Raw genomic sequence first — 26821 nt, 5'->3', positions numbered from 1 at the left:
GGTAATATGGCACGGCAGAAGAAGCTGCTGCTTGGGATGCCTGCATCCCACGCTGGAGTAGCCGGGATAGAGTCTTATTCTGCCTCAGATCTGGCTTTCTGCTAAGGGGCACTCTGGGACGCAGCAGATGGTGGCTCATGTACTTGGTAACTGGAACCCGCATGGGAGACCTGGATGGAGCGCCTGGCTCCTGGCTCTGCCCTGGCCCTGCTCCAGCTGTTGCATGCATTTGGGGAGTGAAGCAATGAATGGAAGATATCCTTTCAGATAACATAATGATATGCTCATGCTTTTGTTATATACAACTGTCTAAAAAGTAAAACATTTGTGTATTTACCCCCTTAGTGAACTTCTGGCAGTTTGTAGATTAATGCTGAAGGTTCCCAAGCTGTAAGAGATATGTACTAAAATGACAAATGAAAAATTTGAGAACTTTGCTCTAAATCAGAATTCAGTTTATCTAAGACAGTTGATTATTTTTAAAAATTCCCACACTGGCCATGTATATCTAGTGAAATGAGAACTGTATGTGCACACCAGAGAAAAGATCTAGAAAAGATCTAGAATATTCCAAGCACATTACATGGAATTTACCACAGAACAACTGCTTCTTAAATACAATCAATGTCTCAATGTCTCCTTTCAGATATAGGTACTGAACCACAAAAGTCATAGAACTTTAACAGGTGTACATACTAAAACATAAGTACAATACATCTTCCAAATATCCATTTTCTTCAACCATATAAAAATTACCAATAAGATATCAAGTGCAGGTAAAAATGCTGATTTAGGGGCAGGCGCTGAGGTGTAGCAGGTTAAGCTTCCGTCTGTGGACTGGCATACTACATGGGTGCCAGTTAGGGTCCCAGCGGCTCCACTTCTGATCCAGCTCTCTGCTAATGTGCCTGGGAAGGCAGCAGAGGATGGCCCAAGTGCTTGGGCCCCAGCACCCACGTGGGAGACCCAGATGAAGCTCCTGGCTCCTGGCTTTGGTCTGGCTCAGTCCAGGCCATTGTGGCCATTTGGGGAGTGAATCAGTGGATGGAAGATCTCTCTGTCTCTCTCTCTCTCCCCACCCTGTAACTGCCTTTCAAATAAATAAATAAATCTTTTTTAAAAAAAGACTATTTCATCTATAAGTGATGCAGCTTGGTCCCTCAGTGAAAGCCTCTACTTAAAGCAAAATGGAGACAAAGTTTTTTGGATTGTGAAGCTTACCTGGTGTACTTAGCCATTTTGAACATTTATTTGGGATACAGGCCATGGAACTGCACTATAGATGAACCATCTTCACTGGTAATTCTGTTACCTAATTGGGCTTTCTTGTGGGAGTTACTGTGGTTCTGGACATGAGAATGGAATTAAATTGTAAACTTCTGGTTAAAATTACAATTTTGTTTTCCTCTGCTTCAGAAAAATACTCTTGTTTTTGCCTTGATTCATTATGAAGTATAAAACACTCCAAAATGTATGCCACCTTAAGATTTCCATGGTAAGAATCATTCTGAATCTGGTAACTCTTTCTAAAAGAAAGGGCCTAATTTTGGTGAGATGAATTGTTCCCTCCTTTGCTCTCTGTTTAGAATTATCCAACTAGCATCTATCTGTCCACTGAGACCAATAATAATATAAACAGAACACTTGTTCAGACCCAACCTCCCAGCACACCTTACCCAGAGGAGAAAGAGATTTTTTTGCTAGCTTTTCGTCTCTCTTGTAACTTTCCATATTTAATATCTCTAATGCTCCTTCATTTTTCTTGTTTCCAATATTTCTTGTCAGGAATTTTGTCTTCTACTTTAATACTTAGTATTTACTTTAGGACTCATTCTGATTTGTACAGAACTGAACTATTACTACATTTTAAAGTTAAGGATTTAATTTTGTCACCCTCCTTTAATACTTTGTGAGAATTTTGGAAGTGATAAGAACAAGAACTCTGAGAATACTCTATCATGCTGAATAAAATCATGACTTCCTATAATCAGGAGGTTATCTTGTTATTGTTTTTTTTCTTAACCCCACCCCCAAGTCCATCCCTGACCCTTGGCTGCCCAATGGCCTACATGTGACCCTTGGCCCTGCAGGGAGCAGGAGGCTGGAAGGTGGGAAAACAATGAGAGGGGGTGTATGGTTCTGGCTGTGGCATTCTGTTCCTTGCATTCACAGGCCCTTTCAGTCAGTGCCACTTCCAAAGTTCCAGTCCTCAGTGGACTCTGGTTAACAGTTTTCTCCTAGCCTAAAAGAGTTAACTGTTGTCAGCCCCTGGGTTCCCCCCCTCCCTTGTGGTTACCTAAGACCTAGCCACAGACAGTGGCTCCTCATTCAATCATTCTCAGTTCAACTCTTTTAATGGAGTGTGTTCTCTAACTTCTGTTGACATGGCTCAGGCAAAATAGTGGTTATGTTCTTGTTTTTGTTATAAACAGGTAAAGTATCTAAAATTTAATAGGATCTCACTTTTATCAGAACTATGGAAAATGTTCAACTTTAAATAAGTGTGTATTAAACTGTTATAAGAATTTGGGGGTGCTGGTGCTGGAGCTGTGGCTCAGCAGGTTAAAGCCATGGCCTACAGTGCTGGCATCCCATATAGGCTCCAATTCAAGTCCTGGCTGCTCCACTTCTGATCCTGATCCCTGCTAATGGCCTGGGGAAACAGTGTAAGATGGCCCAAGTCTTTGGACCCCTGGACCCACATGGGAGACCCCGAAGAAACTGCTGACTCTTGGCTTCAGCCTGGCCCAGCCCTGGCCCTTGCAGCCATTTGGGGAGTAAATCAGCAGATGGAGGATCTCTCTGTCTGTCTCTCCTTCTCTTTCTGTAACTCTACCTTTCAAACAAACAAACAAACAAATAAATCTTAAAAAAAAAATAAAAGAAATTCAGCAGTTGTGGCAGATGTTTGGGCAGGTGTTGTGGGGCAGCAAGTTAAGCCACCACTTGGGATGCCTGCATTTTTGAGTATTTGGAATCAAGCCCCACCTCTGCCTCCATTTCTGATCCAGCATCCAACTAATGTGCACCCTAGGAGACAACTCAAATTCTTGGGTCCCTGCCACCCACATGGGAGACTCAGATGGAGTTCCAGACTCCTGGCTTTAGTCTCTCTCAGCCCCAGCTGTTGCAGGCATTTGGGGAATGAACCAGCAGATGCAAGAACTTTCTGTGTCTCTCACTTTCTCTGTTGCTCCGACTTTCAAATAAATAAAAATAAATAAAGACTGCTGGCACTTTTACATTTAGTTTCATGCTCCCAAAACTGCTTCAGATCATGCTAAGATTACAAATTTAAATATTAGGTCAGGCTTCATTATAACTCTGGATTCTATTTAGCTCTTTGAAGTAGCTGGTAATTTAAAAGAATTTTTCCATCTTCAAATCAAAGGAGAAATGTAGATGCTGACCAAAGAGAACTTTTAAGCATGTTACATGGATTTTTAGAACAGAGTAGCTGCATCTATAATAAAATTGATATCAGATATAGATATTATAACCATAAAGAAGTTATAGAACTACAATGTTTATTTATAACTACTGGATAAATTAAGGTAATATTGGCTATGAATACTCATTTTCTTCAGCCATGTAACAATGAACAAATTTACATCCAAAGTAAACAATGCTGACTTATTTGACCCATGAGCAATGTAAATTGGTTCCCACAAAGAAAATATTTTTAGTTATTCAGTGCTCATTAACCCTGACATTATGGTAGCTTCTGTACTCATCAATGAGGATATAAAGATGAAAATACAAGATTGAATACTTTTATGATATTTATATATTCTTATAGTTCAAATTATTTCATGTAGTGTTTTTCTTGGGAGAAGAAATATTTGGCTAATGTTCATTAAACACAAATTTTGTATTCTCTTTGAATCTATTTGGTAAATTAATAATGTTAGTTTTAAGTTCATGGTTAGGTTCAGTTCAAGTATATTTACCAAGGACAAAATAGAAAAATGAGGGCTGGGGCCAGCATTGTGGCGCAGTGGTAGCAGCCAGGACTCCAGCTGGTGCTCTGATATGGAATCCCAGCATTGCAAGCAGCAGCTTTAACCCTCTGCACCACAAGGCAGGCTCTGAGAAAAATAGTATTAATTATGTACATATGCATGGGATTCTTACAAAGGTACAAGACTCAGAGAAACTGCCAGATGATTGAGACTTGTATCTCATCCCGAGCTACAGAAAAGAATAGGGATTTGAGGGCTACCAAGGACTGATGGAGACAAATCATGGGAAGGGGAGGGGAGGAAGGACATGGTGAATAAAGGTCGCCTTGTTATGCAGGTAAAAGTCTCTCAGGTGATAAAAATGTAGCTTTCTTCCTGAGAAAGATAGATACACTTACTAATGAAAATTTCCTTAAAAATATAAATCTCTTTTTATAAAAGGGGACACTTATGCCTTCTTTTAAACAGTTGAGGGGGAAGCAAAGGGCTTTTCCTGCATGTGGCTGATTCTCAGTTTCTTATAGACCAAAATAATAAATATGCCAAGGTGTCATATTTTGAAGTAGCATGTACTGTACCCCATTATTACTTGGTGATAAAATGCCACCTAGCATCTAACATCATATAGTGGTTTCTTTGAGAAAATATTTAAACATGGTATAATTCCCAAATCTTTAAGATGTAAAACGAGGTGTTTCGGTCATGGACCTCTGCAGTGAGAGGATCCCAAAGGCACATCTGTTTGCTTTCATCATTTATATTCCATTGTGAGGTGGGATGCAGTGGGGGAGAAATACCAATACATTCATTGTGTTATTAAATCAAAAACTTACTAAATCTAAATCCAATCACTTAAAAGACCAAACACTTTCATGGGACTTCCTTTACCAGAGGACTCAAAGGAGTTGCAATCAGCAGGGAAGAACATTGCTCACTTCTCTGTTTTCCTTTCTCCCTACAAAACCTTATGCCACTTTCTTGGCTTAACAGAATTAATGTCTCTTTGGATAACTTGTCCTGGTCTTTTTAGATAGTTCAGTATTTACGTCTCTGTTGGTATTAAAAGCAAGCAACTTTTGGAAGGTATCAGGCAGGCTGAAGTTCCAAATCAGGCAGTATCTTTCATAGTCTTACAACATCTGAGCATAACCTGCCTGGCTTCTGCCTTACTGCCTCCTAGAGAGTCAGAAAGCCTCACACTTGGAAGGGACCGTAGTACTCACTGTCTTTTCTCAAATTACCGTCAGCACCTACATCCTAATGTTCCTACCACATGTCCTCCAGCAATGTGGTCCAGGTTGTTCTCCAACCCTTTCTTTCACATTTGGGTCACCACGCTGCAAAGTTAGCAATGTTACGATTATTTAGAATCTTGAGATTTTACAGTGACATTATTTAACTACTGGAGTAATTTTTTTAAAAATCCAGACCTTTCATAGTAAGTATACTAAAAATCAACTAGAGGTATAAGAAATATTTAGGACCGGCGCCGCGGCTCACTAGGCTAATCCTCCACCTAGCGGCGCCGGCACACCGGGTTCTAGTCCCGGTCGGGGCGCCGGATTCTGTCCCGGTTGCCCCTCTTCCAGGCCAGCTCTCTGCTGTGGCCAGGGAGTGCAGTGGAGGATGGCCCAGGTGCTTGGGCCCTGCACCCCATGGGAGACCAGGAAAAGCACCTGGCTCCTGGCTCCTGCCATCGGATCAGCGCGGTGCGCCGGCTGGCCGTGGTGGCCATTGGAGGGTGAACCAACGGCAAAGGAAGACCTTTCTCTCTGTCTCTCTCTCTCTCTCACTGTCCACTCTGCCTGTCAAAAAAAAAAAAAAAAAAGAAAGAAATATTTAGAAACCTTTTAAATTTATTACTATGCTAAAAATTTATTTATTTATTAAAATGTATTACTATGCCCATTGTTAAAAATCATCCATTTCTTGTGTTATGCAGATAGTAGGAGAAAAAAAGAAAAGGATGATGTCCAAATCACTCACCAAGGGGGAAAACAAAAATGTGGCATCATCTCTGTACCCAAAACATGGCGTATTACATGTGGCAAACTGGTATTGTGGAGCTTTCTGATAAGAAACCTAAGTGTCCTGCCCTCAGGAGAAATCTTGTGATAATCTACATGAATTTATTGTTGTAGCAATTTATTACTTCCTTCCTTTATCTTAGTTTTTATCCCCAGGCAATGTTTTTGGGCATCTTGGCTGTTTTCTACTCCACCTTGGTAAACCAAATGCTATAATTTGTAATTCCTTTGAAAATAAGTCAGACTATTTTGATTTAGTGCAAATCAAACCATACTGAATCATTCAAAGTTGCCTCATATCACTGATTTTAGATAAAGTTAAGGATGCTTTAAGCATACACAGACCTTCAATCATTTGAATCAAATTTTTAAGCTCCTTTTTGGTGAACATCAATTCAGCAAAGTATTCTCCTGGCTACTAAGATTTTTGTATATCCTTTAATTGCTGTTCTTAGAAAACCTGACTGCTTTGAGATTTAGGATGGAGGGACCTAAGTATGCAGAAGAAGACATGTCTCTTTTGTTACAATGTTCAGAGAATTGTGCATTATGTTAGCAATTAGAACTTCTAAGAAATAGATTCAGTTATTTTATATTTTGAATACATTTTAAAAATCTGCTCCCTCCAGTGTCCCCACTTGACACAAGATGTAAAAAAGCAGCACAGCTGTAGATTTGACTCAGCACCATCCTCCTCTGTTGGTTTCATCAGGGCTTGCCTTTTTACCCATATCTCTGTCTCATAACAGCCCTTGCAAGAAAGGTGTTACTGGGCACATTTCACAAGTGGAACAAGCTGCATTTTAGAACATCATGGTTAAGATCAGGTAGTTGGTACCCAAAGAAGACTGAGTTTGAGATTTTGATCAAATCCCAATTTGATTTGTTAAGTTATGGAAAGCCAAGGAGAATAAACATCATTTGTGGAAGGAAAGCGAGAACGATGTCATGGTATTTGCATGCCGCCCTTGGATCCTGTGGCAATAGAGCCCAGGCAGGAGGAGTATCCAGGCTCTACAACACACCTCTTTGACTCTCTGCCTAAGGCCATTGTATGTGCCCCCTCTGTGATCTTTTAGATTCTAAAAGCAGTAGTGTCAGGCTGCCTGGGTCAGTTCTATAAAGGTGTCAATATAGCCAGGTCTTTCCTTAGCAGTCCCATGGTTTTACAGGGCTAATTTTACACGAAGAAAGTAAATATATATACAAATATATATATATAAATATATAAATGAATTATATATATATACATAAACAAGGACTGAATTATGTACAGAGTTGACATTTTCTTGGATTTAAAACAAAAGTTCTCTCCTAGCCTAAGGCAGACAGGGCTAGCACCAAGGTTTTAGAACATTCTAGACAGCCTGCACTCGTTCTCTGACTCCCCTGGATTCCCTTAATGAATATCTGTCCCCAAAGATGCCTTCTTAGTGTTTCTGGCCATGCTATACCAATCTTCATGAGTATTTCACATTTCTAACCCCCGTAGAAGTGACCCTCACTCCTCACTCTTCCTTGATATTTCCACTGGGAGTTCCATTTTCCTGGTGCACATTCTGGCAGGAGGTTCCCATAGGCTTTGTCCTTCAGTGAAGGTCAGTTTCACCCATTGTGAAGCTGGTTTCTCCATTCTGTCTGTGTCATTAGGGAGAATGACATCTTATATTGGAATGCAAGCTAGAATGAGCTCCCCCTAGGAGCCAGAAGCAAAATCCTGTCTCTTCCTGTTTTCTCCCTGGCTCACTTTGGGTAACCTATCGAATTCTCAATCCTTTCTGAGAATTTCCATAAAGTAAATCATCTGCAAAGCAGATATTATAGTCAGGTCTAGGACTAAGCAATGGGAGCTTTCCTGGTTCAGTTTATCCTCCCTGTCCCCCTCCACAGGTTCTCTCTGATGACTCCTTACTCAGATGGTGGTCAGAAGAGTCTGTGAAACTCTAAAACCTTTCATCACCCCTTTAACACATATGACAGTTAGGTCATGAAATTCTGTAGAGAATAAGTAATTTCACAGAGCAACACCATGGGACAATGCCACTGTGGCCAAAAAATCATCAAGACAACAATAACAGCAACAAACCACAAGACTATTCTGTCATCATTTCAGAGTGTAGACAACAATGTGAATGTTGTTCACATCACAGTATTGACCTGTACTGAGTAATAAGAATGCTGCTCTTTATCACATTTGCCTGTTTCATTCCTCCTGCTTCAGAGGATGACCACCCATAAAACCGTTGCGTCTCCCCAACAACACTCCATTTGGATCATCTTTGAACCATTCCCTAAGTCACCTAATGCTGGAGACCACCTGGACACCATCTTGGCAATCTCTTGAGGAGAGAGACAGGAACATTGTGCCTGCATTCTTTGGAAGGCCAAGGATGCTGGAAACAGTCCTCTTATGCCTCAGGTCATGGGAAAGCTCATGCGAGAGAGGTCTTGGATATGTCCCAGGATAACAAACAAGGGTCTGTTTACCACAAAAGATGTTCCTCCCCTCTTTGTGAGATATCACCTGAGACAAGGGTCTGTTTACCACACAAGATGTTCCTCCCCTCCTTGCGAGATATCCCCTGAGACAAATGGCAAGGCTCTGTTTGTCACACAGCATGTTCCTCCTTTCCTCCTTGTGAGAGATAGCCTTGTGATGCATCATGCATACTACAATGTAGGCAAAATTCTTTCTGCTGATTTGGGCAAATACACACTTGCTGAGGCAGTGGGACTTGGTGTTATCTGGAGGAAATAAAAGCCACAGGGCAAGGCAGAGAAAGGTTACTTCTCAGCTCACAAAGAGGCTCCCTCTGCCACCTCCTCCCCCTACCTTCCACTTTTCCATAATCTTTTGTCTTTGTCTTTATTCATTGTACTAGACCCACTATCCCCTCTTCACCTTGGAAAAGTTGTTGCACTGCTCGCAGCAGCAACCTAACCCAAGTGTGTATCTTATCCTTTCTCATACCCTCTTGCTGAGATGCCCCGTAGATCCCCATGGTGTTTATCTCCTTCACTGCAACTAGTCAATAAATCCAACTTTTCCAAATATGGGTATGTTCTTGGTGTCTTTTGCTCCAAGATATGGACAATGCAATGATAATCTAATAATCATCTAATACTTATTTAGCACCTACTGTGTTTCAGGCACTGTTGAAAGCTCTGCATATATTAATACCTATAATCCTTGTAACAAATTATGAGATTGGCACTATTGTTATTGCCATTTTGTAGAGGAGTAAACTGAAGCACAGAGAGGTTGCATAGGTGGCAGTCTTATTGCCTTAAAGGGAGATACTTCACCACATGTTTGGGTGGTCTTTAAAGAACAGGCAAGAGAACCCTGGATATCTCTTTAGGATCAGGGGGACAGAGGACTAGGTTCACTCTAGAACTGTTTCAAATGTAGAGAAGGTCCTCTCTCCTGCACATTTTAGACCACAATCTCAAGGAATGGGAAAAGGAATGGAAAAAAAAAAACAGTTTGTGAGGAACTTTCATTTTCTTCAATGCAAAAATATGATCTCTTGCCAAGAACAAATTCATATAAATTTTTATGCTTTATCTCCATGTACCCTGTGATACTGAATGCTTTCTCTGTATAATGGGCACAGTTTCTGATGTTTGCTACTCAGTGATAAGTTTTTAATAGCTCAGTGCTCATCACATCCAACTTTTTTGCATTTTTGACACAGTTGACTGTGGATCACTGCCTCCTTGGAAAACAATCTGCAGGAGTTTCTGGAAAACCATGCCATTTCAGTCTCCTGGGCTACCTCTCCTCCTTGACTGCTACGCAGTCCTGGAGTGGCCTTGGCTTAGGTCGTCATTGTTTTCTCTTCAACATCTATACTCACTCCCAAGGCAATGTTGTCCATCTCATAATTTCAAAGACCACCTATATAATAATGCATTCAAATTAATATCTCTAGCAGACTTTGTCCATAACTACGGACTGATCTGTCAAACTTTCTACTTGACACATGCACTTGGATGTGCATAAACATCTCACAAACATGTCCAAAATAGAATTCCTCATTCTCACCCCCATTAAATCTTCTTATACTGAAGTCTACCCTATCTCTGTAAATGGTACTACCATACTGTACTCAGGCTGTATACTTAGGAGTCATCTCCAACTCTTCTTTTTAGCTCATACTCCTTTATCATGTCCATTGGAAAATCATTTGCAGCTCTAAATTTCAAATATATCCAGAATCCAACTACCTGTCACCACCTCAACTGCTATCACTCTGTTGCCAACCCCTGTTTCTTACTTGGATTGGTGTTAACTGCTCTGTTTTTATGTTTGCTCTATACAAGTTCTTCTTCATTTTTTTTCTTTTTCATCTTTTCTTCTTACAGTTTTCTTTCTTAAAGTATAATATTCACAAGGTGATTTTCATTGTAGAGATCTTTAACGTCCTTGGTTAAGTTTATTCCAAGGTATTTGATTGTTTTTGTAGCTATTGTGAATGGGATTGATCTTAGAAGTTCTTCCTCAGCCGTGGCATTGCCTGTGTATACAAAGGCTGTTGATTTTTGTGCATTGATTTTATATCCTGCTACTTTGCCAAACTCTTCTATGAGTTCCAATAGTCTCTTAGTAGAGTTCTTTGGGTCCCCTAAATAAAGAATCATATAATCTGCAAAGAGGGATAGTTTGAGTTCTTCCTTCCCAGTTTGTATCCCTTTAATTTCTTTTTCTTGCCTAATAGCTCTGGCTAGAACCTCCAGAACTATATAGAATATCAGTGGTGAGAGTGAGCATCCCTGCCTGGTACCAGATCTCAGTGGAAATGCTTCCAACTTTTCCCCATTCAATAGGATGTTGGCTGTGGGTTTTTCATAAATTGCTTTGATTGTATTGAGGAATGTTCCTTCCAAACCCAATTTGCTTAGAGTTTTCATCATGAACGGGTGTTGTATTTTATCAAATGCTTTCTCGGCGTCTATTGAGATAATCATATGGTTTTTCTTCTGCAGTCTGTTAATGTGGTGTATCACATTGATTGTCTTGCGCACATTGAACCATCCCTGCATACCAGGGATAAATCCCACTTGGTCTGGGTGGATGATCTTTCTGATGTGTTGTTGCATTCTATTGGCGAGAATTTTATTGAGGATTTTTGCATCTATGTTCATCAGGGATATTGGCCTGTAATTCTCTTTCAATGCTGCATCTTTTTCCGGCTTAGGAATTAAGGTGATGCTGGCTTCATAGAAAGAATTTGGGAGGACTCCCTCTTTTTTGATTGTTCTGAATAGTTTGAGAAGAATTGGAGTCAGTTCTTCTTTAAATGTCTGGTAGAATTCAGCAGTGAATCCATCTGGTCCTGGGCTTTTCTTTGTTGGGAGGGCCTTTATTACTGTTTCAATTTCTGTCTCAGTTATGGGTCTGTTTAGGTTTTCGATGTCTTCCTGGTTCAATTTAGGTAGGTTGCATGTGTCCAGGAATCTATCCATTTCTGATAGATTTCCCTGTTTGCTGGCATACAGGTCCTTGTAGTAATTTCTGATGATTCTTTTTATTTCTGTGGTGTCTGTCATTACGTTTCGTTTTTCATCTCTGATTTTATTGATTTGGGTCTTATCATTTTTAGTTAGTTGGGCCAACGTGGTGTCAATTTTGTTTATTTTTTCAAAAAACCAGCTCCTCATTTGGCTGATTTTTGTAATTTTTTTGGATTCAATCCTGTTGATTTCTTCTCTGATTTTAATTATTTCTCTTCTCCTACTAGATTTGGGTCTGGTTTGCTGCAGTTTTTCTAGATCCTTGAGATGAATGGAAAGCTCATTTTTATTTGGTGCCTTTCCAATTTCTTGATAGGCACCTATTGCTAGAAACTTTCCTCCTAACACTGCTTTTGCTGTATCCCATAAGTTTTGATATGTTGTATTTACTTCCAGAAAGTTTTTGATTTCTCTTTTGATTTCTTCTATTACTCAGTGTTCATTCAGGAACATGTTGTTCAGTCTCCATGTGTTTACATATGCTTTAGGGATTCCTGAGTTGCTAATTTCTAGCTTCATTCCACTGTGGTCTGAGAAGTTGCATGGTATGATTCTAATTCTTTTAAATTTGCTGAGACTTGCTTTATGGCCTAATATGTGGTCAATCCTAGCGTAGTTTCCATGTACTGCTGAGAAGAATGTAAATGCTTTCTGTGTAGGATGAAAAGTTCTGTAGATATCTGTTAGATCCATTTGTGCTATAGTGTCGTTTAAATCTACTGTATCCTTGTTGAGGCCATTAACGTTCAATGTGACTATTGATAAGTAGCAGTGGAAAAAAACTGTCTGCACCTTAATGTTTATTGCAGCTCAATTCACAGTAGCTAAGACCTGGAATCAACCCAAATGCCCATCAACAGTAGACTGGATAAAGAAATTATGGGACATGTACTCTATAGAATACTATACAGCAGTCAAAAACAATGAAATCTGGTCATTTGCAACAATAATGGAGGAATCTGGAAAACATCATGCTGAGTGAATTAAGCCAGTCCCAAAGGGACAAATATCATATGTTCTCCCTCATAGGTGACAACTAACCAAGCACCTTAAAGGAAACCTGTTGAAGTGAAAGGGACACTAGGAGAAACAGTGACTTGATCAGCTCTTGTACTGTTGATGTACAATTTAATACTTTATCCCTTTTAGTATTTTTTTGGTTCTAGTTAATACTATTGGTTGAACTCTGTAATTTACACACAATTATTCTTAGGTGTTTAAATTTAGCAGAAAAGTGATCCCTGTTAAATATAAGAGTGGGAATAAGAGGGAGGAGATATACAATTTGGGACATGATCAATCATACTTGCCCTAAATGGTGGAGTTAGAATTGTGCCAGGGGATTCCAATACAATCCCATCAAGGTTGCATGTACCAATGCCATCTCATTAGTCCAAGTGATCAATTTCAGTTCACATTTGATCACACTGATAGGTCTAAGAGTCAAAGGGATCACACAAACAAGACTAGTGTCTGCGAATACTAACTGATAAAATCAAAAAGGGAGAGAATGATCCAACACGGCAAGCGGGATATACAGCAGACTCATAGAATGGCAGATGTCCTAAGCAGCACTCTGACCTCAGAATCAGCCCTTAAGGCATTCGGATATGGCTGAAAAGCCCATGAGAGTATTTTAGGCATGGAAAGCCAAGACACTCTGGAAAAACAACAACAACAACAACAACAACAACAAAAAACCACCTAAATGAAAGATCTCTGCGAGTGAGATCCCAGTAGAAAGAACGGGCCATCAAAGAAGGAGGTGCCTTTCTCTGAAGGGAGGAGAGAACTTTCACTTTGACTATGACCTTGTCGAAATAAGATCGAAGGTGGCGAACTCAAAAGGCTTCCATAACCTTGGCAACTCATGACTATAGCCTTGGCAACTCATGACTAGAGTCTAGGGAGATTACTGAGGCCATAAATAAGAGTGTTAAATTGTTAAGTCAACAACAGGAGTCACTGTGTACTTACTTCTCATGTGGGATCTCTGTCCTTAATGTGTTGTCCAATGTGAAGTAATGCTATAACTAGTACTGAAACAGTATTTTACACTTTGTGTTTCTGTGTGGGTGAAAACTGATGAAATCTTTACTTACTATATACTAAATCAATCTTATGTATATAAAGATAACTGAAAATGAATCTTGATGTGAATGGAATGAGAGAGGGAGCGGGAGATGGGAGGGGTGTGGGTGGGAGGGAAGTTATGGGGGGGAAAAGCCTCTATAATCCAAAAGTTGTACTTTGGAAATTTATATTTACTAAATAAAAGTCTAAAATAGACATAGTGAAGTGCACAAATCTTAAGTGTACAGTATGATTAATTTCTACCTATCTTTATACCTATTTAATTACCACCCAGATCAATAGATAGAACATTTCCATCAGCACAGGAGACTTTTTACTACTTCTGTCATTGCTAAAAGCAACCATAATCTGAGAACTGTGGGGTCTGACATTTAATCCTACTCTCAGAGTAGCAAGGCAGCCTGCAAAAGTTTCGTGGATGCTGGCAGAAGACACGGCTTCTGGATCAGAGACAGGAGACTTTATTATTCATGTCGCTAGCAGTATCCAGTGTATTACAATTTTCTTGCACCAGTTCCCCCTTGCCTTTCATTGATTCCCAGGGGAGCCATGTAGACAAGGTTGCATTACAGGAGATAAAGCTGCCTGAACTAAGGGGAATCCAAGTCTTTTACAATTGGCAATAATCATGCCTATTCTTTTCTCTTGAAAGAGATACTCTCCCTGGGTTCTGAGACTTATGCTCTACAAACATTCTTGCAAATACATTCTGAAAGACAGTTGGTGCCTCTGTTCTCAAAGCATACAGAAATGTGAGAGCCCATATAGACCTGCCTCCAAATGATGTCTTTCCACCTACAGACTATGAATTTTGCCTAATTTCCTTTCCAGCACCTTCTCTGACTTGGGTATTCTTCCTTCTCCAGGAGACTTTTCACATCACAGACCCTGTTCTTGTTTGTTTTCTCCAAAATAAGTGCAGGGGTACTTCATCTGTTAAGGTGTGCTTTTCAAGCCAGATAAGCAGGTGAAAGGTCACAAGAATAACAAACCAGATAAGCAGGTGAAAGGTCACAAGAATAACAAACAGGAGTGTTATTGAAGGTTGAGACAATTCAAAATGTTCTCATAATACGTATTTGTTTTTTGATCTTTATGGATCTAAAAGGCATTTATGATGACATAAATGTATAGTGTTGTAGATGTGATAAACACACTATGTCATGTTTTTCCCTCAAAAATGTTCACAGGCTTTCAACATCACTGGGAGAACACTTACAATGGCCTGTAAGGGCCCACATGATCTTCTGTCTTCTGTTGCACCCCATCCTGTCTGACCTCTTTGACCTCAGTGTCTTCATCTCTGCCCTCATTTTCCCTCAGTTTGGCTTTTGTGGTTAGTCTTATTTATTCTTTTTTTTTTTTTTTTGACAGGCAGAGTGGACAGTGAGAGAGAGAGAGGTCTTCCTTTTGCTGTTGGTTCACCCTCCAATGGCCGCCACGGCCGGTGCACTGCACTGATCCGATGGCAGGAGCCAGGTGCCTATCCTGGTCTCCCATGGGGTGCAGGGCCCAAGCACTTGAGCCATCCTCCACTGCACTCCCGGGCCACAGCAGAGAGCTGGCCTGGAAGAGGGGCAACCGGGACAGAATCTGGCGCCCCGACTGGGACTAGAACCCCGTGTGCCAGCGCCGCAAGGCGGAGGATTAGCCTAGTGAGCCGCGGCACCAGCCAGTCTTATTTATTCTTATTAAATAAAGGTGTAAGTAATTCCAAATATCAGAGAGAAATTAATTCATATATCAAAATTATTTAATTTCTATTTTTGAATTTCAGTGCTAGCCCTTAGGGAATAGAGAAGGAATTCACAGGAATTAGGCACCTTCTCTGTGTTAAGTGCTATCCTGAGTTCTTGTGGTGCATTCTTTTCTTGCTGGGTTTTGGGTGGGTACTGATGATTATGCTTTGTGTGGTTACTTAATAGGTAACTCTGAATTTCTAACTTGTGTCTCCATTTAATTCATCCTGATGCTCAATCTTTTTCATGTGTTTATACATGGCCAATCTTCCTTCATCTTACATCTGTTCAGTTTGGTTCTTCTTCTGCAGTGTTTTAGTCCCAATAAGTACACTGTCTCCAGAGTGGCTTAATATTGATGAAAAAATACATATGTTTTTACTTTATCTGATGAGTGTTTGTCACAGTATATCATTGTTCTGATGAGATTTTATTCTCCATATCCAGTCATGATATACATTCATCACTAATGAACATAGCATGAACTACTGATTGCCTCCTAAATAATGGTAGTGTGAATTATTTTTATCAGCTTTATCTGGAGTTTAATAAACATCTTCTATCCAGTTACATTCTGATTATTAGCCCATTTAAAAATTTTTAAAATTAGTATAAACATTTTAAGTTAACAATAATTATACATATTTAAGGGCCACAGTCTGACATTTCAGTACATGTATACTGAATATGTAATGAACATTTTCTGTTCTTTGACTCTACTTTATAATCAGGGCCCTGGTGCTTTTCTCTTCCACTTTCTCATAAAATACTTAACAGGTTATTGTGAACTATAGTCACTTAATTATATCATGTAACATTCTTAACTTATTCTTTTGATCAAACTCTGATTTGTTACCCATTTCCCCCACCTCCCAGCCTCTAATATTCTGTGTTCAGATGGAGTGTTTTGAGCTTCTATTCACAAGGGAGAAGATGTAGTATTTGTCTTTCTGTGTCTGGCTTATTTCAGTTAACATGATGTCCTCCTATTCCATCCATTTTGCTGCAAATAACAGGACTTCTTTCTCTTTTATGGCTGAATAGCAGTCCAACATATAAATATACACATTTTCTTTATCCATTCATCTGGTGATGACACCTGTCCATTTTTATATTCTTCTCATTCTCCTTCCCCAGTGTCTCATGGTCTTGCTACTCCTCAAAGCACTGTCTTTGGGTCTTTCACTTCTGCAGGGTCTCTCTGAATGATCACCTTTCCTTCTGACACTTTAATCAAGGGACAGCTACTAGAAGTTCTAAGCCTGCAGCTCCCATGTGAACCTCTTGCCTGAGCTTTGGATCCATCTGCCTCATGGTCTTATGGAACCAGGGCTGCCCAGAGTTTCAGGTAGGTTAGGTCTTGCACAACTGCTGATAACTTAAGAACTGAGCAGTGGGGTGGCTCCGTGTAAACAGATGCCTCCACCTGACTGCATTCCAGGCCCTGCAAATTCTGTATTATCTGAAGCTGAAGTCATCATCTTGCCATCAGATTTGCAACTCCTTCATTCCCTGTGTAGGTTAGTGGAACCTATATCCACAAGCTTATCAAGTTAGTATATTTGTTTTCTAAGGCTGCCTTAATAAACTTGGTGGCATTAAAACATGTAAATTTATTCTTTCATGGTTCTGGAGTCCCTAAGTCTGAAATCAAGGTGTGCCAGCAGGACTATGACCTATCCAAATGCTCCAAGGAAGAGTTCTTCTTTGCCTATTCCAGCATCTGGTAGCTCCAGATGTTCCTTGGCTTCTGTTTGCATCACTCTTGTCTCTTTTTCCTTCATGTGCCCTTCTGCACATCTCTACTTTGTACTTTTTTTATAGACATTATTTGTCATTGGAGTTAAAACCTCTAGGATAACCCAGGATGATCTTATTTCAAGGCCTTTAACTATATCTGTGAAACCTCTTTTTTTCCAAATAAGCTGATAATCTGGGAGTTAGGATGTGGACAGTCATTCAACCTAGTACAGGGAGGCAACCTTTATTCTTCTGTTTCCTTCTTCCCCCACAACAAAGTTCTCATTGGTTGCTACTGATTCTATGCCCTTTGAAGCCCTTCCACTTCTTCCCATCTCTGCCACCCTACTTCACAGCAGCTCTTGCCTGTCTAACGTAGAGACCAAATTAGTGGGTCTCTCTGGATTTAGTCTCTCTATGCTGTTCTACACGGTGCAGCAGGAAACCCTTCTAAAATGCAAATCTGATCACACTCATGGCACTATTCATGGCCCTCTAATGAAGCCCAACATTTTCATCATGGCTTAAAAATCCCTTAACCATGCAGTTCTGTGTTACCTCACTTGACTTTCTCCTGTTTTTTTTTTTTTTTTTTTTTTTTTTTTTCAGTAACTGATACTGTATTAATTTAATTTCTTCAAATTCACTATGCTTACTCTTGTGGTTTTGGCCCATGTTGTTCCCTGTGCTTGAAGTGCTCCCCAAATTCCCATCCCTCATCCCTTTCCTTACTACAGGTCTTCTCAGCTTCAGCTTCATTTCTTCATAGAAGCTTCACAGGACATCTCAATTAGCTCTGGAAGCCCTACCATGTACTCCCATATCACCATGAAATATAACTGTCATAATAATTCTGTTCACCACCATTGGAATTTCTTATTTAGTGTCTGTTTTCTTTTGCTACACTGTAGGCTCTATGAAGGTAGGGGCTGTCTTCTATCCATTGCACCCAGATTGTGCATGGTTTATGAATACATTGCGAAAAAGGTGTGTGAATGAAAAGTAGTGACAAATACTTTGTTTGCCAATAATTTATTGTATAAAATTTTTAAAATTTTGCCACTTCAAGAAGAAAGATGTAAGGCTAATATTACTTTTCCCTCAGGTTGTACTTTGCCATAGGCATGGAAGCACTGCTGAGCCTTGTGTACAGGGTAGATAGGTCAAGGAGGAGTGGCTGGGATGGCAGCCTTGCCTTGAATTAGATTCTTCCCTTAATGGTATGGTTTCTCTGTGATTTGGCACATGTCAAAGATATGCTGGGAAATCTTATTAATTTATTCTGTTATTTTTTTCTTAACATACTTTTAAAAACTACTATTGCTATGTATGTGTCTAGACCAATTTCCAAATAATAGGGTCCTAAAAGAAACAAGTGAAGGGCCTGCTCACCGGGTAGAGGTTTAACCTACTATATCACAGGGTCTACCGTATTGCTATTTTCTTAAACATTCTTTCAAAGACAGTCTATACAATTTGGCATACTTTAATATGGATATATAATAGTATTTGCATGCATATGTGTATAGCCTCAAATGACAAATGGTGACATATCATCCCCTCTTCTATACTGTGCTTCATCTATTTAACAATACAGATTTTTCTACATTAGAACATATAGCTACACAGGAATGATGAAAATGATGATGGTGATGATGATGATAAGAAGGAGGAGGAAAAGACTGACATTTTGGCATAGCAAGTTAAGCACTGTCTGCAATGCCAACATCCTGTAGGGGTGCCAGTTTGAATCCCATCTGCTCCGCTTCTGACTCAGATCTCTGCTAATGTGCCTGGGAAAGCAGTGGAAGCTGGCTCAAGCCCTTGGGTCCCTGCATCCATGTGGGAGACCCAGATGGAGTTCCAGGCTCCTAGTTTTGCCCTGACCCATTCCTGGCTGTTGTGGCCATTTGGAAAATGAATCAGAGGATGGAAGATCTCTCCATCTCTCTAACACTCTCTGTAACTTTGATTTTCAAATACATAAATAAATAATTTAAAAAAAAGAGGGAAGAGGAGGAAAAGTAAGGAGGAGAAGAAGAAGGAAGAGGAGGAGAAGTGGATTTTTATTGAGAACTGACTGCTAGAAAGTGGAAATATTGGATCAAAAAGTAGGTGCATTATAAATTTTAATGTTCCCAAATTCAGTCATGTATTCCTGCTACATGCTGATATGACTAATAATGAAGTTCTCAAAACAACCACATGTGGTAGTTACTAATATTGTCTATATTCCACATGGGAAGACTGAGGTACAGAGAGAGTAAGAGACTTGCTCAAAGGTTCAAGGCTAAAAAGTGGCATCAGGACACAAATGTAAGCAGTTTGATTGCAAAGCTCACACTGAACCCTTTCACTATGCCTGTCCCTTTTACTGCCTGGTGCAACCATCACCAAAATCCTCTTCCAGAACATTTGCATCTTCCCCACCTGAAACTCCCTACCCAGTAAACATTTACTCCCTGTCCTCTGGTCCCCCAGCCTCTGGCAGCCACAATTTACTTTCTGTCTCTATGAATTTGACTACTCTAGGTACTTCATACAAGTGAAGCCATAAAATATCCATCTTTTGTGACTGATTTATTTCACTTAGCATAATGTCTTCAAGGCTCATCCATGCTGTAGTGTGGGTCAAAATTTTCTTACCTCTTAAGGCTGAATAATATTGCCATTATGTACACACACACACACACACACACATACAGACACAAGTTATTTCACATTTTGTTTATCTCATAATTGGTTGATATGCATTTAGGTTGATTTTACTTTTTGTCTATTGTGGATAATGCCACAATAAACATTACTATACAAATATCTGTTTAAATCTCTGCTTTCATTCCTTTGGGGTATACCTGGAAGTGGAATTAATGGATCATATATTAGTTCAATGTTTAGTTTGTTAAGGAATCACATTCCCACAAGCAACAAGATAGTATTCCAGTTTCTACACTTCCTTGCCAACAGTGGTTATTTCCTTCCTTCTTTTTTCTTTGCTTCCTTCCTTCCTCCATCCCTCCCATTTTTTTTTTTTAAATAATAGTTATGGTCATTTGTATAAAATGGTAGATTTTTCATTTTTAAAGATCTTTTCCTCCTTAGGTTATATAAACAGCTTCTAAGCTTTAATGATACTTATCATTTCATTTAGTACATTTAGGCATTGATTCATCTGGAATTAATTTTCTATTTGATTTGAGATGGGAAGTGCTGCCTTCCTTTAGGCTGAGCCAGTGATGGCACTGTCATTTCTGAATGTTCATGCATTTTCCTGTCCACAAGTTTGGCCTTTTCTGTGGCTCTTTCTCTTCTTCCTTTGGCTGATACTAAACCATTATTGTGTTCAATATTTCACATCTTAGCCTGTTTATCAGTTTTCCCAAATTAGATTTTTAATTTCAGCAAAATAAGTCAGCATGAATGAACAGGTCATAATATAAAAATGTAGTTCTTTCTTATTAAGATAAAATGTTCAGGAGGAATGTTTGGTGACTTTGTACAAAATCATATGATAGAACTAGAATTTGAGCCCAAAGTTCATGTGACTCCCAAGTCTATGTTCTTTAGTGAGAACAAAGACCTGAAAGGGTAACTGTGTTTGGCCTCCATGAGGATTTCAAGGTGGAATCTAGGGAAGCATTGGCAAGACAGGAAGCTAAGAAGGTAAATTGGGATATAACTTCTACGGGTCATGCCATGTCTGGGAGTTAAAGAACCATTTGTTATCAATTTACTTGTTTGTTCCTTTCTAGTAGACAAGTAAAGCAGTTTCAGAATTGTTAACCTATACTCTGTGAGAAATAGCGCTATCCGCTAGAGTACAATGTTTATGTATAGTTCTTTCAGTCTTTAGTTTTGAAGTTTCCAGTCCAAATACCATTTTCCAAAGTTAGATCAGTATATTTCCCCCTCTTCAGAGAGGTTACTTCAGACATATGCAATACAATCAGATTATTTTGTCATGGTCTCCATTCAATTTTGGATATCCCCTGACTTCTTGGTTTATTGGTAAAATTTGTATACACTGAAGTTCATGCTATATAGTAAAAATTTATGGGTTTTGACAAATGCAGAGAGTCATGGATTCACCACAATACTACTACACACATTAGGTCCAAAACCCTTAAAAAGCCCTCTGCTCATAAACGCTTAGGAGTTCCCAGGGGATTTGTTTTTAGATTGATGTCTCACCTTGCTATTTGGAGGCAACAAACCAAGGCTGTGAGTTCTTTCATCTCAGGCAGTGATTCTCAATCCTGGCTGCGCATTGGAGTTACCTGGTAATCTTTTTCAAAATACAAGACCTGATCTACATCAAGATTATGATTTAATTAGTCCCATCTGGGTTAACTGATCTGTGGTGTGGGTCTGGGTATTAGGACTTTGAAAAGTTCCCCAGATGCTCACAGGTTGGTTGCCAAGTTCAGAACCACTGGTCCCAGACCCTGCTATGTGTTGTCTAGATCTAGCTACCTTTTATTAAAAACATAAATGATTAATTGCTATACTCATATCACCTTGGACAATATTATGAATTAAGTTTTATGAGTAATGTAGCTAGGGTGAGTTTCACACATTAATTATATATGCAAAACACAACATATTTTTTACTTGTTAACAGAGCTCAAAATGAACTGCCATTTCTACTGGTGAGGACAAATGTAATTTGGACAAGTCAACATGACTGAACTAGTTTAAAACTTCTTTGGGAATAAATAGTTGAATTCAGCTTTATCCCCATTTCCCTCTCCATTTGTTTTTTTCCCTGGAACAATCTAAGTTTGGTCTAGGTGATATCAGGTGGCCCAGGCATTAGGAAAGTTACATATGTTTGAAAGATACTTTTCTGCTCTTGTTTTTTGTTGGATCAACCTGGGAAGTGCCAGGTCATTTCTCTGAGGGCCACTGACAAAGTTGCAGGCTGGCTTAGCTATCACTTCCTCTCTTTTGGGTGCTGTTGATCCTCTGATATCCAGTTGGCTCTTGCCCAGCTGCGGACTTAGGGTTGCTACCCACGGGTCTGTTATGAGGTCCTTTTGTCCTAAGCTGAGGGGAATGTCTGATAAGCTACTTGCTTGCAATTCTCAACTGCCTTCTGGGCTCCTCTCCAAGTGACACAAGAACACTGCAACCTTTCTCCAGACCCACTGGCAGCTTAGGGCAATTAGAGTGGCCTCTCGGGCTAGGCCTCAATCTGCTCTGCATCTGCTTCTGCTCTACTGTAACTGATAGCTCCAAGAATTCCCAACAGGATTTAGGGCCACACATCCTCTCTGGGGATCCCCAAATCCATCTGAGATTTCCTTTCCATCCCCCAGTTCTTCAAACTCCAAGAGGGAACAAGGAGGCAAGCCCCATTTTTATATCTAAGCTTCCATTCTCCTCTCCCTGTCCCTCCCCAAGGTAGAAACAGGACATGGAGGAAAAAATAAGTCACATTACCCTTTTCTCCCCAGCCAATGGTTTGCACCATGAATTCTAAGCTCTTTGCTCTCTAGCTTGGGTAATGATTTGCAGTGCATGATTTCAGAATTAAAACAACAAATTAAAAAAACTTACAACACAATACTTCTCTCTCCAAAACCTGACACTCTCAAATAATGGCCCAAGTTTTTGTCTGTTGCTTCTCCTGTGCACTTAAAAAAATTCCATGCAGATATTCATTCTCTATTTATGTTCTGGGCTATAAAACTGGTAAAAGGCACTGACTAGTGGTGAAGGACCTGAAACAGTAAGATATATGTGGCAAAGAAAAATCTATTTATGTTCCCAAATAACACCCCTCTACCATCATATCATGCTGTGATATCGACTCAATACTTCAAATGAATTTAAATTTGGAGTAAGATGGATTTGGAAGACAAAATTACTTCCATGAAAGCAGTAATTTTAAATTCCAATAAGCTGTTTTTGCATTTAAAGACCTAAAGGTCTTTTCTCACACATAATAGAAAAAACTAGACATAAATGTGAAGTTTGAATACAGGCTACAGATCATATGCAGTCAAGACCTCAGAATACAGAAACAGAGTATCAGTATCTATTCTGTGCACAACAGATATTCCAGAAAGATTTCACTGCCAAAGTATCATTGGGGATAGCTGTCCAGAGGGATTTTGGTCAAACTACAGAGATTTTTAAAAATTGATGAAAAGATACATGCTCAATTGGACTTGCCCCAAATGGTAGAGTTAGAAACATACCAGGGGATTGCAATTCAATCCCATCAAGGTGGCATGTACCAATGCCATCTCACTAGTCCAAGTGATCAATTTCAGTTCACAATTGATCATAATGATAGGACTAAGAGTCAAAGGGATCACATAAACAAGACTAGTGTCTGAAAATACTAACTGATAGAATAAAAAAGGGAAAGAATGATACAACATGGGAAGCGAGATACTCAGCAGACTCATAGAATGGCGGATGTCCTAAACAGCATTCTGGCCTCAGAATCAGCCCTTAAGGCATTTGGATATGGCTGAAGAGCCCATGAGAGTATTTCAGGCATGGAAAGCCAAGACACTCTGGCAAAAAAAAAAAGAGGACCTAAATGAAAGATCTTTGCAAGTGAGATCCCAGTGGAAAGAACAGGTCATCAAAGAAGGAGGTACCTTTCTCTGAAGGGAGGAGAGAACTTCCATTTTGACTATGACCTTGTCTAAATAAGATTGAAGTTGGCAAACTCAAAAGGCTTCCATAGCCTTGGCAACTCATGACAAGAGCCTAGGGAAATTACTGACGCCATAAACAAGAGTGTCAAATTGTTAAGTCAACAACAGGAGTCACTGTGCACTTACTCCTCATGTAGGATCTCTGTCCTTAATGTGCTGTACATTGTGATTCAATGCTATAACGAGTACTCAAACAGTACTTTACACTTTGTGTTTCTGTGTAGGTGCAAACTGTTGAAATCTTTACTTAATATATACTAAATTGATCTTCTATATATAAAGAGAATTGAAAATGAATCTTGATGTGAATGGAATGGGAGAGGGAGCAAGAGATGGGAAGGGTGCGAGTGGGAGGAAAGTTATGGGGCGGGGGAAAGCCATTGTAATCCATAAGCTGTACTTTGGAAATTTATATTCATTAAATAAAAGTTTAAAAAAATTAAAAGAAAAAAAGAAAAAAAAATCCACTGGAAAAGCAGACTGCTAATTCTGTGTTCAGATTCAAAGATGAATAACCACACTGTCTTTTGTTTTGTCCTCAGCTGGAAAGGCAGCTAATGTTGCAGAATGAAATGAGGGAAAGACAAATGGCCATGCAGATTGCTTGGTCTCGGGAGTTCCTCAAGTATTTTGGAACTTTTTTTGGCGTTGCAACCATCTCATTAACAGCTGGGTAAGTTTGCTATTTACTTTAGAATTTTCTTAAATAGGGCCGGTGCCGCAGCTCAATAGGCTAATCCTCCGCTTAGCGGCGCCGGCACACCGGGTTCTAGTCCTGGTCGGGGCGCCGGATTCTGTCCTGGTTGCCCCTCTTCCAGGCCAGCTCTCTGCTGTGGCCCGGGAGTACAGTGGAGGATGGCCCAAGTCCTTGAGCCCTGCACCCCATGGGAGACCAGGATAAGCACCTGGCTCCTGCCTTTGGATCAGCACGGTGCACCGGCCGCAGCGCGGCGACCATTGGAGGGTGGACCAACGGCAAAGGAAGACCTTTCTCTCTGTCTCTCTCTCACTGTCCACTCTGCCTGTCAAAAAAATTTTTTTTTCTTAAATAATTTACTTCTTTTTGTCTTTACCATTACCATATTATTAAGTGGGCCAAGACAGAACTTCAGTCCAAGTAGTATATATGTAAACAAAGAAAGCTCTTGTAGCTTAGTCTTTGGAGATAACTCTGTAGAACCAGGATAGTAATAGTTAATTCTTAATTTAGTTTCATAAATTTCTTCTGTCATTTTCTCTGCTTTATAAGTTAGAGAAAGGACTAATTGATACTTAGATAAGAGGCCTCTACAAGTTTATCTCCACAATCCATAAATGATACTCACTCATTTTAAATTTTTGTTATTTATTTGAGATGGAGGGAGGGAGGGAGAAGCCTGGAGGGAGAGAGAGAGAGGGAGAGGGAGAAGAAAGCTTGGAGAGAGAGAGAGAGAGAGAGAGAGAGAGAGAGAGGAGGTGGAGGAGGAGGAGGGAAAGGGATAAGGGAGAGGGGAAGAGTAGAGGGACAGGGAGGGGGAGGGGAAAAAAGAAATGCCTGCATTGCCTGGTGTTGGGTCAGGGCTGGAACCAGGACCTGAGAACACAATCTTGATCTCCCACATGGGAAGCAAGAATCCAATTGCTTGAGACATAACTGCTGCTTCCCAGGGCCTGCATTAGCAGGAAGCTGGATCCAGGAACCAAACTGAGAATCAAACTTAGGCACTCTGATAGAGGACATAGATGTCCCTACCAGTAGCTTAAATGATCACGTCTCTTACCATTTAAAAAATGAGTCTGAGGGACCGGCACTGCAACACAGTGGATTAAAGACCCCGTCTGTGGTGCCAGCATCCCATATGGGCACCGGATCTAGTCCTGGTTGCTCCTCTTCCAATACAGATCTCTGCTATGGTCTGGGAAAGCAGTGGAAGATGGTCTAAATTCTTGGGCCCCAGCACTTGTGTGGAGACCTTGAAGAAGCTCCTGGCTCCTGGCTTCGGATTGGCTCAGTTCTGGCCATTGTGGTCAATTGGGGAGCGAACCAGCGGACGTTAGAATTTTCTGTCTTTCCCTCTCACTGTCTGTAATTCTACCTCTCAAATAAATAAATAAAAATTTTTAAGAAATGAGTCTGAGCCTCAGAGTCAAATAAAGATGACCAAATCATAGACCCTGCCCATGGGAACTGTAGAATCAGGTGAGGGATACTAGGTAAGAAAATCCTAGTTCAATAGAAGGCTCAAATGAATTACGTAACTTCCAAAATGCAGAACTTTCTTCCAAAAGCAGGTAATTTTTTCTTCAAATGGAGGTATATACTTGTAGGTTAGTCCTTGATATTGGTTGCTTTTTATTCTTGAAACAGAGCAATGAGACGAAAGAAGCCAGCCTTTCTCCTCCCTATTGTTCCATTAAGCTTTATCTTCATCTACCAATGTGACTTGGGTTATGGGACCCTTCTACAACGAATGAAAGGTGAGTCTTTGATAAACCAGTGTTTCTACTTCCTGATTAATTTTCTGGTTCAAGAATCCCCTAAACCTAGGAAGCTTCAGCAAAAGTCTCTTTCCAGGCTTCCAATGATCAACATTTCTTCTCCCTCATACACAATGGTATCACTGTATCAGTTTATACTAGTTCTGAAGAACGGATTTAAATTTTCAAGAATGTTTTAAGCTAGTTGTTAAACATGTTCATTTATTTAAAATTAAGTTATATAAGCTTACAGTTAAATTATACTATTATTACATTAAAAACAGGTAATAAATACTTAAAACTCCTCTGTTTTTAATTATCTTACTATTGTCTATACTAATATTATTTATATCAATTATATCTGTATGGTAGAAATGCAAATCCAATTTACAGATATAAAAATACAGCAGTGTCTCCAACTTCAGTGACATCCCATTGGTAGCTTGATACTATGGAAATCTACAAATGCCAAAATCAGGGCTTGACTTCTTATTTTGTTGACTGTCTAGACAAGGGGTTGGCAAACTGTAGCCTGTGGGCCAGCCACCTGTATTTTAAAATAAAGCTGTTTTGGAATGCATCTGTGTCCATTCATTTATGTATTAGCTATG

The 26821-nt window shown here is 39.8% G+C and overlaps 1 protein-coding gene across 1 annotated transcript in view; it reads left to right on the top strand.

Annotated features, from left to right (window-relative positions):
• Nucleotides 1-26821, top strand: part of PLGRKT (plasminogen receptor with a C-terminal lysine) — a 61020-nt gene that overhangs the window by 23953 nt on the left and 10246 nt on the right. Inside the window, exons 4-5 of the mRNA XM_002708104.6 lie at nucleotides 24296-24426; nucleotides 26101-26210. Of these exons, the coding sequence (XP_002708150.1) occupies nucleotides 24296-24426; nucleotides 26101-26210 (241 nt within the window). The remainder of the gene's footprint in view (nucleotides 1-24295; nucleotides 24427-26100; nucleotides 26211-26821) is intronic.

This window comes from Oryctolagus cuniculus, chromosome 1, assembly GCF_051225735.1.
Source record: "Oryctolagus cuniculus isolate XC-2025 breed Fujian yellow rabbit chromosome 1, ASM5122573v1, whole genome shotgun sequence".
In the NCBI taxonomy this organism is placed as follows: Eukaryota; Metazoa; Chordata; class Mammalia; order Lagomorpha; family Leporidae; genus Oryctolagus; species Oryctolagus cuniculus.
Note: the sequence above shows the minus strand (reverse complement) of the source record. Positions and strands in the feature narration are given on the sequence as shown.